Source organism: Sitophilus oryzae, unplaced genomic scaffold (assembly GCF_002938485.1).
Source record: "Sitophilus oryzae breed Bouriz unplaced genomic scaffold, Soryzae_2.0 scaffold_246_pilon_pilon, whole genome shotgun sequence".
Classification (NCBI taxonomy): Eukaryota; Metazoa; Arthropoda; class Insecta; order Coleoptera; family Curculionidae; genus Sitophilus; species Sitophilus oryzae.
The window spans coordinates 628,395-641,845 of record NW_022146803.1 but is presented as its reverse complement, the minus strand read 5'-3'; the positions used below and the strand labels follow the sequence as shown (position 1 = coordinate 641,845).

The 13,451-nt window shown below is 34.0% G+C and overlaps 2 protein-coding genes across 6 annotated transcripts in view; one reads left to right on the top strand and one right to left on the bottom strand.

The window, feature by feature from the left end:
• The window catches only part of LOC115884406 (tyrosine-protein phosphatase Lar), a 693,925-nt gene that overhangs the window by 154,681 nt on the left and 525,793 nt on the right, over positions 1-13,451 (top strand). The gene's annotated exons all lie outside the window — the stretch shown is intronic.
• LOC115884408 lies at positions 9,440-12,293 on the bottom strand. Its single transcript, XM_030902971.1, has 7 exons — positions 11,799-12,293; positions 11,678-11,740; positions 11,543-11,626; positions 11,418-11,483; positions 11,014-11,073; positions 10,598-10,954; positions 9,440-10,538 (listed from the first exon to the last, which is right to left on the bottom strand). Exons 1-7 carry the CDS (start codon positions 11,872-11,874, stop codon positions 9,634-9,636), a joined length of 1,611 nt encoding a protein of 536 aa, XP_030758831.1. The 5' UTR covers positions 11,875-12,293; the 3' UTR covers positions 9,440-9,633.

Genomic DNA, 13,451 nt, shown 5'->3' with positions numbered 1-13,451 from the left:
GTGCTGCTATATCCGTATCAATGTTCTGTATATCATGCTCAATGTTTGATAGTTTAGAATTGATACTATCCAGTTCTAGACGTTTAACCTTATTGGATTTTTCAATCACCGTATCTGTATAATTCTTTATCGCACTTTCCAGCATATCAAGATCTATATGCAGTTTCTTGACTATCTCATCCTCTAAAGTTCCAAATTTCTTATCCATATCCGTTAGACGTGTTGAAATTTTTGAAAACGTCTCCTGTAAGTCTATCTCTAACGTCTCTAATCTTTCGGCAAGAACACTGTTAAATGCGTTTATTGTTTCCATAGAACGAGCTTGAAATTTTATCTCTTCGCGGACTTTCCCTACTAGCTCATCAGTATATCGTTTAGTCGATACATCGCTCTCTTCTGTAGGGTCTTCAACATTAGTTATTTTTCGATTTTCAAAATCATAATCTCCTTCAGGTGTGTGGAAAAATTGAGGTTGAGGGTGCACTAACCTTCGCTTGGAAGATAAAGACCATCCGAACTTGTTCATGGTTGAAATAATAATGCTCAAATATCTAGTATAACACTTTATTTATAGGTTCAACTACACCTAGTTCTAACAATTCTTCAAGAATACTCATTATTTCATTCGTATGGTTTCCGTTTCCTGCTGTTTGAGAGGCATCCAGTTTACTTAATCTATCCACCAACTCGTTGACGTCATCATAATAAATATATTCTTTAGGTTTTTCATTATACTCAAGTAGTGCGGATCCAGATTTAGTTTGCGATCTGGTTTTAGGGATTTTCTGTGCTATATTGCTGGCTGATGAATGCCTAAGTCTTGAACCTTCAAGCGAAGCCGAAGATGCAGCTGTAATCAATGGTTTAACGAAATCCCTATATTTCACAGATTTACTACCTCTCAATTGTCCCAATGGACTAAAATCTCTTTTGTGAACGTTGGTTTGCTTCAATATTTTCTGAAATTGAACTCTATCGTTTTCAGTAAAGTGCATAGGTTTCTTTAGAAATAACAATTCATATAAACCACGATTTCCTTTGTAAATAGAATCGCCTACTCGTATATCACCATTTTGAAGAAAATCCACTTTTTCCGTCCCCATTTTCCAAGTTTCAGTTGGTGCATTATGTTGTAAACCATACGTATGATCTATTTCATCGGAATCTATAAAGTACTTATCGATAAATTCATGTGCTATTTTTGGATACTGATCCAAGTAGCTCTTGTACACTTCAGTTTGTTCTAGAATTGATTTTTGAAGATCTTCGTTAGCATCTTTAAATGCTTGTAGTGATTGTACTTCCATAAAAACATTATCATCATCATCATTATCACTGTTTCCAGACTTCTCCGCAATCATTTCAGTCGGCTGGAATTCAACATACTTTTGAGAACTGCGTTCAGGTTTCGGCTGTTTCTTTATCGATGATGGTGGTGTTATCTTTTCCATCTTTACAATTTCCTCTTCCTTGTTCTTTATTGTTCTGTCTGCGAGTTTATTTAAGGGTATAGTTATAGGTCCCAATATTCTATTTAGAGTTTCATCTCCCTCATCACGTTCTAATTTCAAGGCTAGATGTTTTTTTCGTATATGTCTAGCAGCATTTATAATCTTTCTCTGAACTTCTCGCTCATCTTTTGTTAATATTTTAGGCATTTCGAACCCGATCTGTTTCAATCAGGGCCGTTCCAATCAGGTCCGTTCAATCAGGTCCGTTCAATCAGGTCTGTTCCAATCGGGTCTGTTTCAATCAGGTCTGTTTCAATCAGGTCTGTTCCAACCGGGTCTGTTTCAATCAGGTCTGTTTCAATCAGGTCTGTTGCAATCGGATCGTCTGATACTAGGTGTATCCTCGATCAAGGACTCTTACATACTAACCATTAAACTATGTTTATGGTATTATATAGGTATTAAATCTGCTTCGGTAACGGCCTTTGTGAATATCACAGTCTTTAACAATAACAAGAAATCCATATTTGTCTTTCCAACATTCAGAACATATATCCTTAAACATGTTTATCGACATGTCTGTATTTACGTGATCATCATACACATGCCTAAGATTAGTATCATCTTGCTTGAAAAGTATCAACATATTAGCATTATCTCGAACCAATTGTTTAGGGATCTTTGAATAGGTCTGACAGAGGTAAAACGAGTCGATTGCATTGTGACGACCCATACAAAAATAGTTTCTAATTTTATCTTGTTTCTCACAAGCTACATCATCGAATATGAAGACAGAGTCGGGTTTGGCGTTTACGGGATCCAATACACTATCGTTATCGCTGTATCCGTAGTAATTAACACCTTTAATACGATCCAAAACCTGTTGCAAAAATGTGTATTTGTCTTGAAATAGAGACTTTGAGTAAACATATACGTTCTCAAACCGAAGTCCGTTTGGATCTGTTAAAAGACTTAACATCACATTCGTTTTTCCTGAATTACTGGGGCCACAGATTATAGCCCTTATAGTATTTGGTAATAGATCGCTATGTCGATTTCTAGCATCACCCTGTGCGATATCGAAATTACAAACATCAATATCGATTTTCTGTTTAACTTTTCTCATTTTTTTTCACATATATACGATGTTTATTCGATCACGTCTTCAGTTGTAATGAGAACGTCAAAGGGTAAAGGTCTCTTAAATAGGGCTATCAATAAATTACCATTTGAATTTCATTTACCTGGTTACCAGTATTGTGGTCCGGGAACAAAGCTTGCTAAACGATTAGCTAGAGGAGATCCAGGCATAAACGAATTAGATCGAGCGTGTAAGGAGCACGATATCGCATACTCGAAAGAAAAGGATTTGAATCGACGACATCAAGCCGATAAAGTGTTGGAGGAAAAAGCGTGGGGAAAGAGTTAAAGCTTTGGATTCTAATATCGGAGAAAAAAGTGCTGCGTGGCTTTGTTACAAACGCAATGAAAACAAAACGAAAGCTTGGTATGGGTGCTAAACGAAAACCCTTCAAATCTTTTATTGTTAATAAAAGTGAAGAGACATATTAAACATTATGGTAATGGCACCCTCAAGGATAATATTAAACTAGCACTGAGAGCAGCTCGCATGAGTGTTAAACAAGCTGGTGGAAGAAAAAAGTTAAAGAAGTACCTAGAGTTATCCCAGTACCTAAAGTCGGAGGAATTTTACCTCTTATTCCGCTCTTCGCAGGCCTAAGTGCTTTGGGGGAGCTCTTACCGGAGGCGCTGCTTCTGTCGCTAAAGCTGTTCAAGATAGCCGAGCGGCAAGAGATAAATTAAAGGAATCTCAACGACATAACGAAACCATGGAAGCCATTGCGTTGGGTAAAAAGAGGAAGCGGATTATACCTTGCCAAACACAAGACAGGATATGGATTATTTCTTCAGAAGCAATCGCCAAAAACTACCAATAAAGCTACCCAATCGACCTTTGTCTAACCTAGATATACAGAAATATGTAAAGAAATTAAAAATTGTCAACTTCAGAGGAGTATTTATGCAGAAATGCTCTACCACAAACACCCTAGAACGAACGAGTGTGTGGTGTTGTAAATTTGGACGAGATTGAAGGAGATGGAACTCATTGGGTAGCATATAGAAAAACAAGGGATAAAGTTGTGTATTTTGATAGTTTTGGAAATTTAAACCCACCAAAAGAAATTGTTCGATATTTCAAGAAATGTAAAATATATTATAATTACGACCAGTATCAAACATATAATACTTATAATTGTGGTCATCTTGCATTGTCCTTTCTCTATAATAATAAATAGTTATAAAAGAACATGTGTTTTAATTTCACGCTCAGTCATGTCTCCAGACATTCACACTGAAAGGTCGTTCTAGCTGTTTAAGCGTGGACATTAATCCTCCAATAGAACTCGATTCTAGATACAGTTATTCTCTAGCTCTGATCTCTCTCAGTACCTGGAATTCAATACCGAATATCGAACCAGGTCGAAATAAGTTTCATTATTCTGTAGACGGTATAAAGCAAATAATTGAAATTCCAACAGGATCTTACGAGATTACCGACATTGAAGAGTATTTGCAAAAAGAGCTAAGTTCGAAGAGTAAAACCGTTATAAAGTTACACCCTAATAATAATACACTAAAGTGTGAAATAAAGTGTATCTACGATATAGATTTTCAACCTGAAGATAGTATTGGAAAAATATTAGGATTTTCACCGCAAGTTTTAGCTGCCAACAAATTGCACAAATCAGATATACCTGTGGAAATTTTTCCTGTGGTAACAATACGTATCGAATGCAATATCATATCTGGATCGTATTACATTAATAATCCATCTCATACACTGTACGAGTTTAGTCCTAGCGTAGATCCTGGCTATAGTATAATTATCGAACCCAGGAATCTAATCTACCTTCCAGTAAATAGAAATTTTATTGATAACATTACATTGGATATATTAGATCAGGAATCAAGACCGGTCAACTTTAGAGGTGAAGACATTGTTATACGTTTGGAGCTTAAAAAGAATGGGTTTAACTTTTTAAACCTTACTATTTAAATACCAGATCACAGAGCAATCAATCAGTTAGTACTTGTACACCAAAGCAGACGCTCACGTCCAAGAGCATACTTCAGCTTCACCATATTATCAGTAAATATGGACTCCGTATCAGAAAAACTACAAATATTCCAACCGGTCAACGTAGATGAATCCATTGCTCGAGAAGAATGGCATACGTATCACCCGTTTACCAAATCATTTAAGAACAGCGATGAGATAGAAATTGTTATTAATCAACAGGATGTGTTTATGGATATTAGCCAGGCTGAATTATACATTGAGGCCAAATTTTTGGAAGAAGTATCGACAGTTGTGAAAACAGGAAAATGTTCCCTGACAAATAACGTTGGAGCATTTCTATTTGAATCGATAACGTATGAATTGAATGGAAAAGTAATCGATAAAGTACGAGATCCAGGGCTTATAAGTACCGTTAAAAGTCTTTTGTGTCTCAATCAAAATGAAAGTACTGCCCTTGATGTGGCGGGATGGAATTGGCCGAACGGTACTGTGAAATCATATGAGCCAGAAACGGATAATTTCAGTCTCCTAATACCATTGAATTTCCTATTGAACGTCTTCTCCGATTATACTAGCGCAATTATGGGAACGCAGAAATTAAAGCTTGTACGTGCCAAAAAAGATGATAATTGTTATGTTAATTCAGAGGGAAACAAGAAAGCAGACATCACCATTTTGAATATCGAGTTAAGAGTAAAACATATCTACCCGAACGATTCTGTGAAATTAAAATTGTTTGAAGCGATTTCCAAGGACAAACCGATATTTGTTGGATTTAGGAAATGGGAAATTCATGAACTACCTGCTCTACGACAAGCGAGAAAAGATGTATGGACAGTGAAGGCAGCATCTGAACGAGCGAGATATGTTATTGTATTCTTCCAAGAAGATCGAAAAGATAATTATAAAGCTGATGGCACATATTTCGATAATTTGAAAATTACAGATGTCAAGCTTTATCTAAATTCGAAGGCCTACCCATATGAATCCCTAGATTTAAATTTCAAAACCAGACAGTTTACTAAAGCCTATTCCATGTATACGGATTTTCAAAAATCGTATTTGGGAAAGATCAATAGCGAACCTTTGCTAGATTTTACCGCTTTTGCCAGTCGAGCCCTATTTGTAATTGATTGTTCAAAACAAAACGAGGCTCTGAAAAGTAATGTGATAGATGTAAAGCTAGAATTTGAGAGTTCGGAAAATTTCCCAGAAAACACCCAGCATTTTGTATCATCATATACGATCGAGTCATGGAATATTTACCTTTATCAGGACATGTTAGAACGCTAATTTAATCAGTTGCTGCAAGACATTGATACGATGAAGTTCGTTGTTATAGACGTACAAGGATTTCCCATCCCCGAATTTGAGGTTAAGGAATTATCCATATACGATGGAAAAGAAATGAAAACCTATACGTTTAAACCGAAGATTTGTTACAACCATCTGCCGATACACCATAAGAAGACGATAAATTATATATTTCACAATGTTCATGGAATCCCTTATAATTCAGGGTATTTACCCTATAAGGCGATGTATAACATAATACAGGAGGAATTGGAAGGTGTCGATATGGTTTTCGTTAAAGGATCTATTAAAAAGGAATTTCTGCTGTGCACATACAACGAAATGAATCTTGATCCACCCTGTATAGTGAACTTGGAATTTACTTCTGGACCTGTGCCGAAATTAGAACAATCATACAGTAATAATTGTAATTATCATAGACTAGAAATATGTTCTTGTACTGTAAATAATGTTCATATATTATATGATTATATTATAAACCTGTTAACACAATAAATTTAAATCTATTAATATCTAGTATTTTTTTTTACTTATTAGCCTGTACATTATATATTAGCTCATTTTACTGTAAACCATTGTCTTGTTCACATCGCTCTCATCATCAAATCGTTATGGATAAATCAAGTGTATTAGAACCAATAATTAATGTAGCATTAAACATTTCCGAGAACCTGGCAGAAAAGCAAATTATTTTCCAAAGTACAAACAAGGAGAAGAAGAAGATTCAAATGTCATATGAAGGTTTTCAACGTTTCTGGACTTTGTTGATGAAAACGTTAATAGTGGTTGGTGTGATAAATCTATAGAAATTGATGGGCATTTAAACATAACTTATGCTTTTGAAGAAGAAGTGAAAGTGCTGATAATTCAAGATAGGAAATGGAAAACTTATATTGATTGGGAGGATGATTGTATATTGTTATTTAAATACTGTTTACCTATTTTTATAATTTACTAGATGAGAGAAATGTGGAAAAATAAATACACAGTGAAATGAAAAAAAATTGTTTTATTTAGAATACTCTAAATCATTTTTTTTTTATAAAATCAGTCTTGAACAATATAAAAAGTTTGAAAAAATGTTTTTCAGTATTACTGTTAAATACATGTGTAAAATAAATATATAATAAAAATAATTATTTATGTTAGGAAAAATTACTAAATTTGAATGCAACTATTGAAAAGCTTAAATCAAACAGTAGACATAGTATAAAACGCCTAAATTTGTATACAATATAAACATGTTAAATATAGTAAGATAAAATATATTGGATATAATACTCTAAATAGAATACACTAAAAATACAAAAATAAAATTAACCCATCCTCTTAAACATGAAAGTAACTAAATATTAATAAATAAATAAATAAATAAATAAAAAAAAATATCGAAGGAAATAGAAGTAAAAAATAGCTGCCATTGGTTTCAGCCTATAGATTTTCCGATATTTCATCCCTATATTTTCCTAGATCTTTATGGCCCCATGCGAGCGTGTACTCGGAATTGGGAATAAGAAATCTCTTAATCGTCCGCGTAGGATAAGACTATCTTATTTTTTAGCTCTACATACATATTGTGTAAATGTGAACGGAAAGTGTTCATCGAGCGATAGATTTTCGTACCTGCTACATCGACCGTGTTTTTATAATCATCCAAACTAATATCTTGTTTGGTGATGTAGTCAGGCACGCCTTTAGCCTTTTTCGTTAACTCACCATCCACATTTACACAATATGCTTTAGCCCCAGTTCCATAAAACTCCCACAAAATTTTTCCTGCATATTCATCCTTCATACGGCCCAACACAGACGAATTTACAGGAATATCGTGTGGATTGTTTTGCGAGTAATTTGACGTATCGAATCTATCCAAATTTTCGCGCATGTCATCATAAAAATTGTCGGTTTGAATTTGTAAAATTAGAGAATCGGTGTCAGTGTAGAGCAGTGAGGCTTTATTACCGTACTTTGGTTTAATATAACTATACAAAAAATCATACATAATAGTTTTGGAAATTTCCAAAATTGAAAAACCTACGTAAATAGGTTTATTATATACGATTTTCTGTTTAGCCATATGTATTGCGACTAAATTCTCGCTAAAAATCGTCAAGTCTTTAAAATGCGGTTTGGAAATGTACGCTTCTGCCCCTAGCTTTCTACCAATATTTTCCCAGTGGGTAACTAACTTAATATTTACCCGTTTCTCCACGTTCTCCATTGTCTTTCCAAATACAGCGTTATTCATAAGTTTGAAAAAATCTTTTTCAAACTTATTTTCAGCGTTATTACGCTTTGCTGTATTTAGATCAATGTAGGTTTTCAACCAGGGAGATTGATTAAATGATAAAATGCGATGAATTTTGGCAAGTTTCAGACCATGGTTCAACGCTTGTTGTAAATTTTGATAATGAATTACATATCTAACTTTAGAATTAAAATTGGGGATTAATTTTGAAACTTTAGATCCCTCTGGTTGAACGGACTCTGGGCAAAAGGGTAATTCGTTGTGTAAATCATGTAAATGCTCCGGATACTCTAAATCGACTTCAAAAACATAACCTATATTAGAATTTTTATCGATATTCATAAAATTTAAGTTTGAAATTTCTTCTTCTGTTAGCCACGTAAAGTTACCTGTTGGTAGATATTGCGACATGGCTGCACCATATAAATTGGTAGCATCCAAGTACATAATGTAGGAAGTAGGTTTGGAAGCGTCGTATATAGACATAAATTTGTTATTCGCGATAGCTTTTCTAACACTACATTGACTGACACCGCCGCGAATCCCGTGTTTAAAGAAATGTATCATGTCTAGATCTGTCAATAATTCCAGCTCGATAGATGTAGTTTTCAAGGCCGCGTCAAAGGACAGAGATGGTGCGGTGAAGTATTGACAAGGATCTAGACCGTATGTTTGTAGACACACCTCTCTAAAATTCTCAAAAACATCAGTTAATAATAGTACGTCGGATTTTAAATATATATCTGAATATTCGCCTAAAGTTTGACATTTAAATAAATTCCATACGTTCAATGCACGCTCGTAATCTCCTTGTTTGATGGCTTCTTTTCTAAGTTCGTTATAGAAACCATCAATGGGTGGAAGCTTGGTATCGTCTAATTTGGAAAAGGAATTTACGTACGAATATGGGAAAACACCCTTCATACGAATAACCTTAAATTCTTCTTCGTTAGGGAAATACTTTCTAACCTCGCGACACTGCTGTGATGTTAAATTTTGACTTATTATTATTATTTATATTATTATTTTATCCTTATTATTATATTATCCAGGCTTGATGCCATAAAGCGGAAACTGTCCAAAAATCTTAATTTTAAAAATAACTTTTGTTGTCGCTTTTCCTGTTTGTTGTCGTCATCCCCCACCATAATATATTTTGTAAAAGAAATATATCTTTCTTTGTTTTGGGGAATGACGTCCAATCGTTCTTCCTCCACAGCCAATTCTTTTATAAAAAGATGGCTGTCAAAATTTGACATATTGTGGAAGAACACAGGAATGAAATTAGGTACTTTAAAATTTAGATTACAAACAGAAGTGAGCCGCACCTCGATATTTTCCTGTCAGATGACAGTGGTCCCTTACTCTGTCATCTTCCACATTAAACGGTCTTTCGCAAATATGACAATGCGTCATCTGATAAAACTCAGCTTCTTGTACGCTACTGAGAGGAGACATGGATACAATATTTTTCATAAATCGATTGTAGATTGATTTACAATCAGTCTCTAACCAATCTATGAAAACTTTATGTGCATCAGGTCCTCTAAAAGTCTTGAAAATCGACTGAGAATTATCAAAATCGAATTTATGTAATAGGCAAAAGAATAAGGAACGTGTTGGTGTGTTTTCACCGTATAGGAAATTTCAGGATCCAGCTCGTTTTGCTCTGTTTGTATAGGTTCCAAAATAGTTTCAAAATCAGCGTATACAACAAAAGGTACTTTTAATTTTCGTTCGAAATTCGTAAATTTAAGGATATTCTCGGGAATGTTTTCACCATATTTATTTTTCTTTAAATTATCCGAAGGAGTTTCAACTACAACATGACCACAATCGTATTTTTGATGATTTTCTAATTTAATATCTGAAGAAAAATAAACCAAGCAACCATCGCATAAGAATTTTGAATGTTGTTTGCCTGAAAGTTGCTGTGAGATTAGGCGAGACATATTTCTTATTAAACAATAATGATTATTTCCAGAATCATCACTGATTAATAACAAATTCACATGTCTATCTGCCTTATGAGATCTAGTAAAATACAAAGGACCAACAACTTCAATAATATTCCTATCATGTTTATAACCCTTCTCGAGTCCATAAACATTAATAGAAATATTATTAAGTTGTTCGAATTTTGACACCTGTTTCAAAGATATCGGAAAATCTATACCTGACACATCCAATTCCTGCTCGAAAGATTGATAATTCTGGACTCGGTTGGCGTTCTGAGTTCGGGGAACTGGGTGAAAGGCGGCTAAAACCGACCATACAAAACATTTCTGGTCAGTGTTTTGTATGTTCAACACAGCCCTTTTCGCTTCTATTTCCTTCGGTAATGGTATATAAGATGAGGCTTTTAGTGGGTTGATTTTATTTACCCTTACATCTACGTGAAGGAGTTGCTGAAGAGTCCAACCTAATGTATACGAAAAAAATAATTAGTATGGTGAAAATCAGAAAAAATTATATACTTACCACTATCTTTTTCATTGAACTCCTGGAATCTCCGCTTAATGATAGTGGTGAACTGATCAAACAACTCCTCCAAATCGGTGCCCTGACTTGCCTCCCTGAAACGCGAGCCAAAGGACTTGGTCTCTTGCACCTCCTTTGTCTGCAGGAGGAAACGCCCGAAAAGCTCCATACCGACTTTCACATTGCCAAACCTTTCGATTTGGCATCTTACCAGCGAAATGATTTTTTCGCGGAGATTAGCTAAAAAATCATTAACGCTGATAGGATCTTTTTTCGATAAAAGTCGGTATGTAGCAATTCGGTTTTTGTAAGAGGTATTAACTAAGTAAACACCTTCCTCCTGCATTACCAAGTGTTCTAAAAAAAAAATATACGTTTTAATTTAAAAGGTGTATAAAAAAATAATAATAACTTACCGTTATTGAAACCAAGTCTAGCTCTCTTTGGCACCGAAGACTCTGACTCTGCCTGATTGACTAAAATAAAAAAAAAAAAATATTTAATATAAAATAGATCCTTTCTGTTACAAAAAAAAAAAAAAAAAAATAGAAATATATGTTAAATAGTTAATTAGTTTAAATAATTGAAAAAAAGTTAAAAATAATAGTTGAATATATTAAAAATAATTAAATAGTTAATTAATTTAAAAATAATGGAAAAAGTTAAAAAAATAATAGAAAAATATGTTAAAAAAATAATTAAATAGTTAATTAATTTAAAAATAATGGAAAAATTTAAAAAATAATAGAAAAATATGTTAAAAAAAATAATTAAATAGTTAATTAATTTAAAAGTAATGAAAAAACAAATAATTACTTACTGTTAGTAGGAGAGCTTGTTCTTTTCAGGGATACCGTCTCTAAATTTTTTGTTTCAGGCAGATTGACTAAAATAAAATAGAAAAAACCATTTAATATAAAATAAAAAAATAAAATAATAACTCACCGTTGATGGCTCCTTTGCAAATCCTGCGGTGTTGTTTTAAATTATCCTTTCTGTTAAAGGATTTCAAACATTTCTCGCACGTATCTAAAAAAAAGCGTTTTAAAGCCAGAATATAAAATAAAAATATTTACTTACGTTTACTGGGGCCAGCACTGTCGTTCACGCCGGTTTGGGGCGTGGCATTTTTGATTTGATCGGCTAAAAAATAGAAAAAACATTTAATATTGCACAATATAAAAATAAAATAAAAACTCACCATTACAAATCTTCGTATGTCTTGTCAAATTCCTCTTATAGGAAAACAATTTCCCACAAACACTGCATAGAAACATTTTTTTATTTTTATACGGCGCGGTGGATCGACTATTTTCAACGAGAGGTAGGTAGAGACTGATGTGAATTGCGAGTTGTTTGCTGGGTACAATGCTAGACCGGAAAACCGCAAACTGATAAGGAGAATTGCACAATGTTGGAAAAATTCTAGAAAAACAAATGCGTCACATCATAGTCATCATACCGGAAACCGCCAAGGCTGATTAAAAATAATACCGACCGCAAACTCCGATAAGGAATAAATGTTGCACAATGTATTTTTCACCAAGTTTGATTTATTTTATTTTACTTAAATATTTATCACAATAATTCATCTTCTAGAAAAACAAAAGCATGACATCATGAGAGGAAGCCGTAAAGATTGAAGTATTAGATCATTTTACTGTAAACCATTGCCTTGTTCACATCGCTCTCTCTTTCATCATTGATTTTGAACCAAGTTTGATTTATTTTTTACCGTTTAAATAAATATTATTATTATTTATGAATACCCAAAAGGCATTATTAATTAAAACTCAATCGTCAAACGTCAAAATTATCATCATCTGTGTTAAAAAACATGGAAATTTTTTTTTTTGGAATATATACCGGGTGTGAAAAAACAATCTATGATGTAAAGCGTTTGTTTTTCATTAACACCTTGTATATAACAGATATGACGTAGGACAGATTGACGTTTGACATTTGACGTTTGACGTAAGATATGTTTGACAGATGACATTTGACAGATGACGTAAGACAGGTTTGACGTTTGACATATGACATTTGACGTTTGACAGATGACAGGTTTGACATTTGACGTTTGACAGGTTTGACGTTTGACATATGACGTAAGACAGGTTTGACGTTTGACGTTTGACATATGACGTAAGACAGGTTTGACAGATGACGTAAGACAGGTTTGACATTTGACGTTTGACAGGTTTGACAGATGACGTAAGACAAGTTTGACGTTTGACATATGACGTTTGACGTTTGACAGATGACAAGTTTGACGTTTGACGTTTGACATATGACGTTTGACGTTTGACAGATGACAAGTTTGACGTTTGACGTTTGACATATGACGTTTGACATTTGACAGCTCCCCTCCTCCTCGCGCCTACGCCGTGTCCCTCCTCCTCGCGCCTGCGCTGTACCCCTACTCCTCGCGCATGCGCCGTGCGCTCTGCTCCTGCTCCTGATGCAGAATCGGCCTTCTACCTCTACTGCCGAGACTGGCAATACGGGAGTCCGTGAATATGGAATTTCCTACGAGGTATACATACTATGTTTCCAAAAATCGAAAATGATTTGAAATAAATCAATAATTAAGTCATTTTTCAGTCTTTGAATAGCCGTATTTCCGTACGGTACAATATCAACAATCAATATTATTTTCCGTACTGTTATTGTCCGTTATTACCTAGCAAGGACTAGATAACAGGAATATTGAGTTTTTCGATTAAAAATGTCATCAAAAATATCAATATTTCTGAATGATTTTCGGAAAATAATATTTTTTTATTATACCTATATTAAAAAAGGAAGTGGAAGTAACCCACAAAATACCGGATTAAACACATAGCAGAGGTTC

What these genes read in the sequence shown, in the direction of transcription:
- LOC115884408 (XM_030902971.1), bottom strand. Translation starts at nt 11,874, where the DNA reads ATGTTTCTATGCAGTGTTTGTGGGAAATTGTTTTCCTATAAGAGGAAT. An exon ending in ACATACGAAGATTTGTAATG is followed by an intron (nt 11,741 to 11,798) that starts GTGAGTTTTTAT and finishes TCTATTTTTTAG; the next exon opens with CCGATCAAATCAAAAATGCC. An exon ending in AACAAGCTCTCCTACTAACA is followed by an intron (nt 11,074 to 11,417) that starts GTAAGTAATTAT and finishes TTTTTATTTTAG; the next exon opens with TCAATCAGGCAGAGTCAGAG.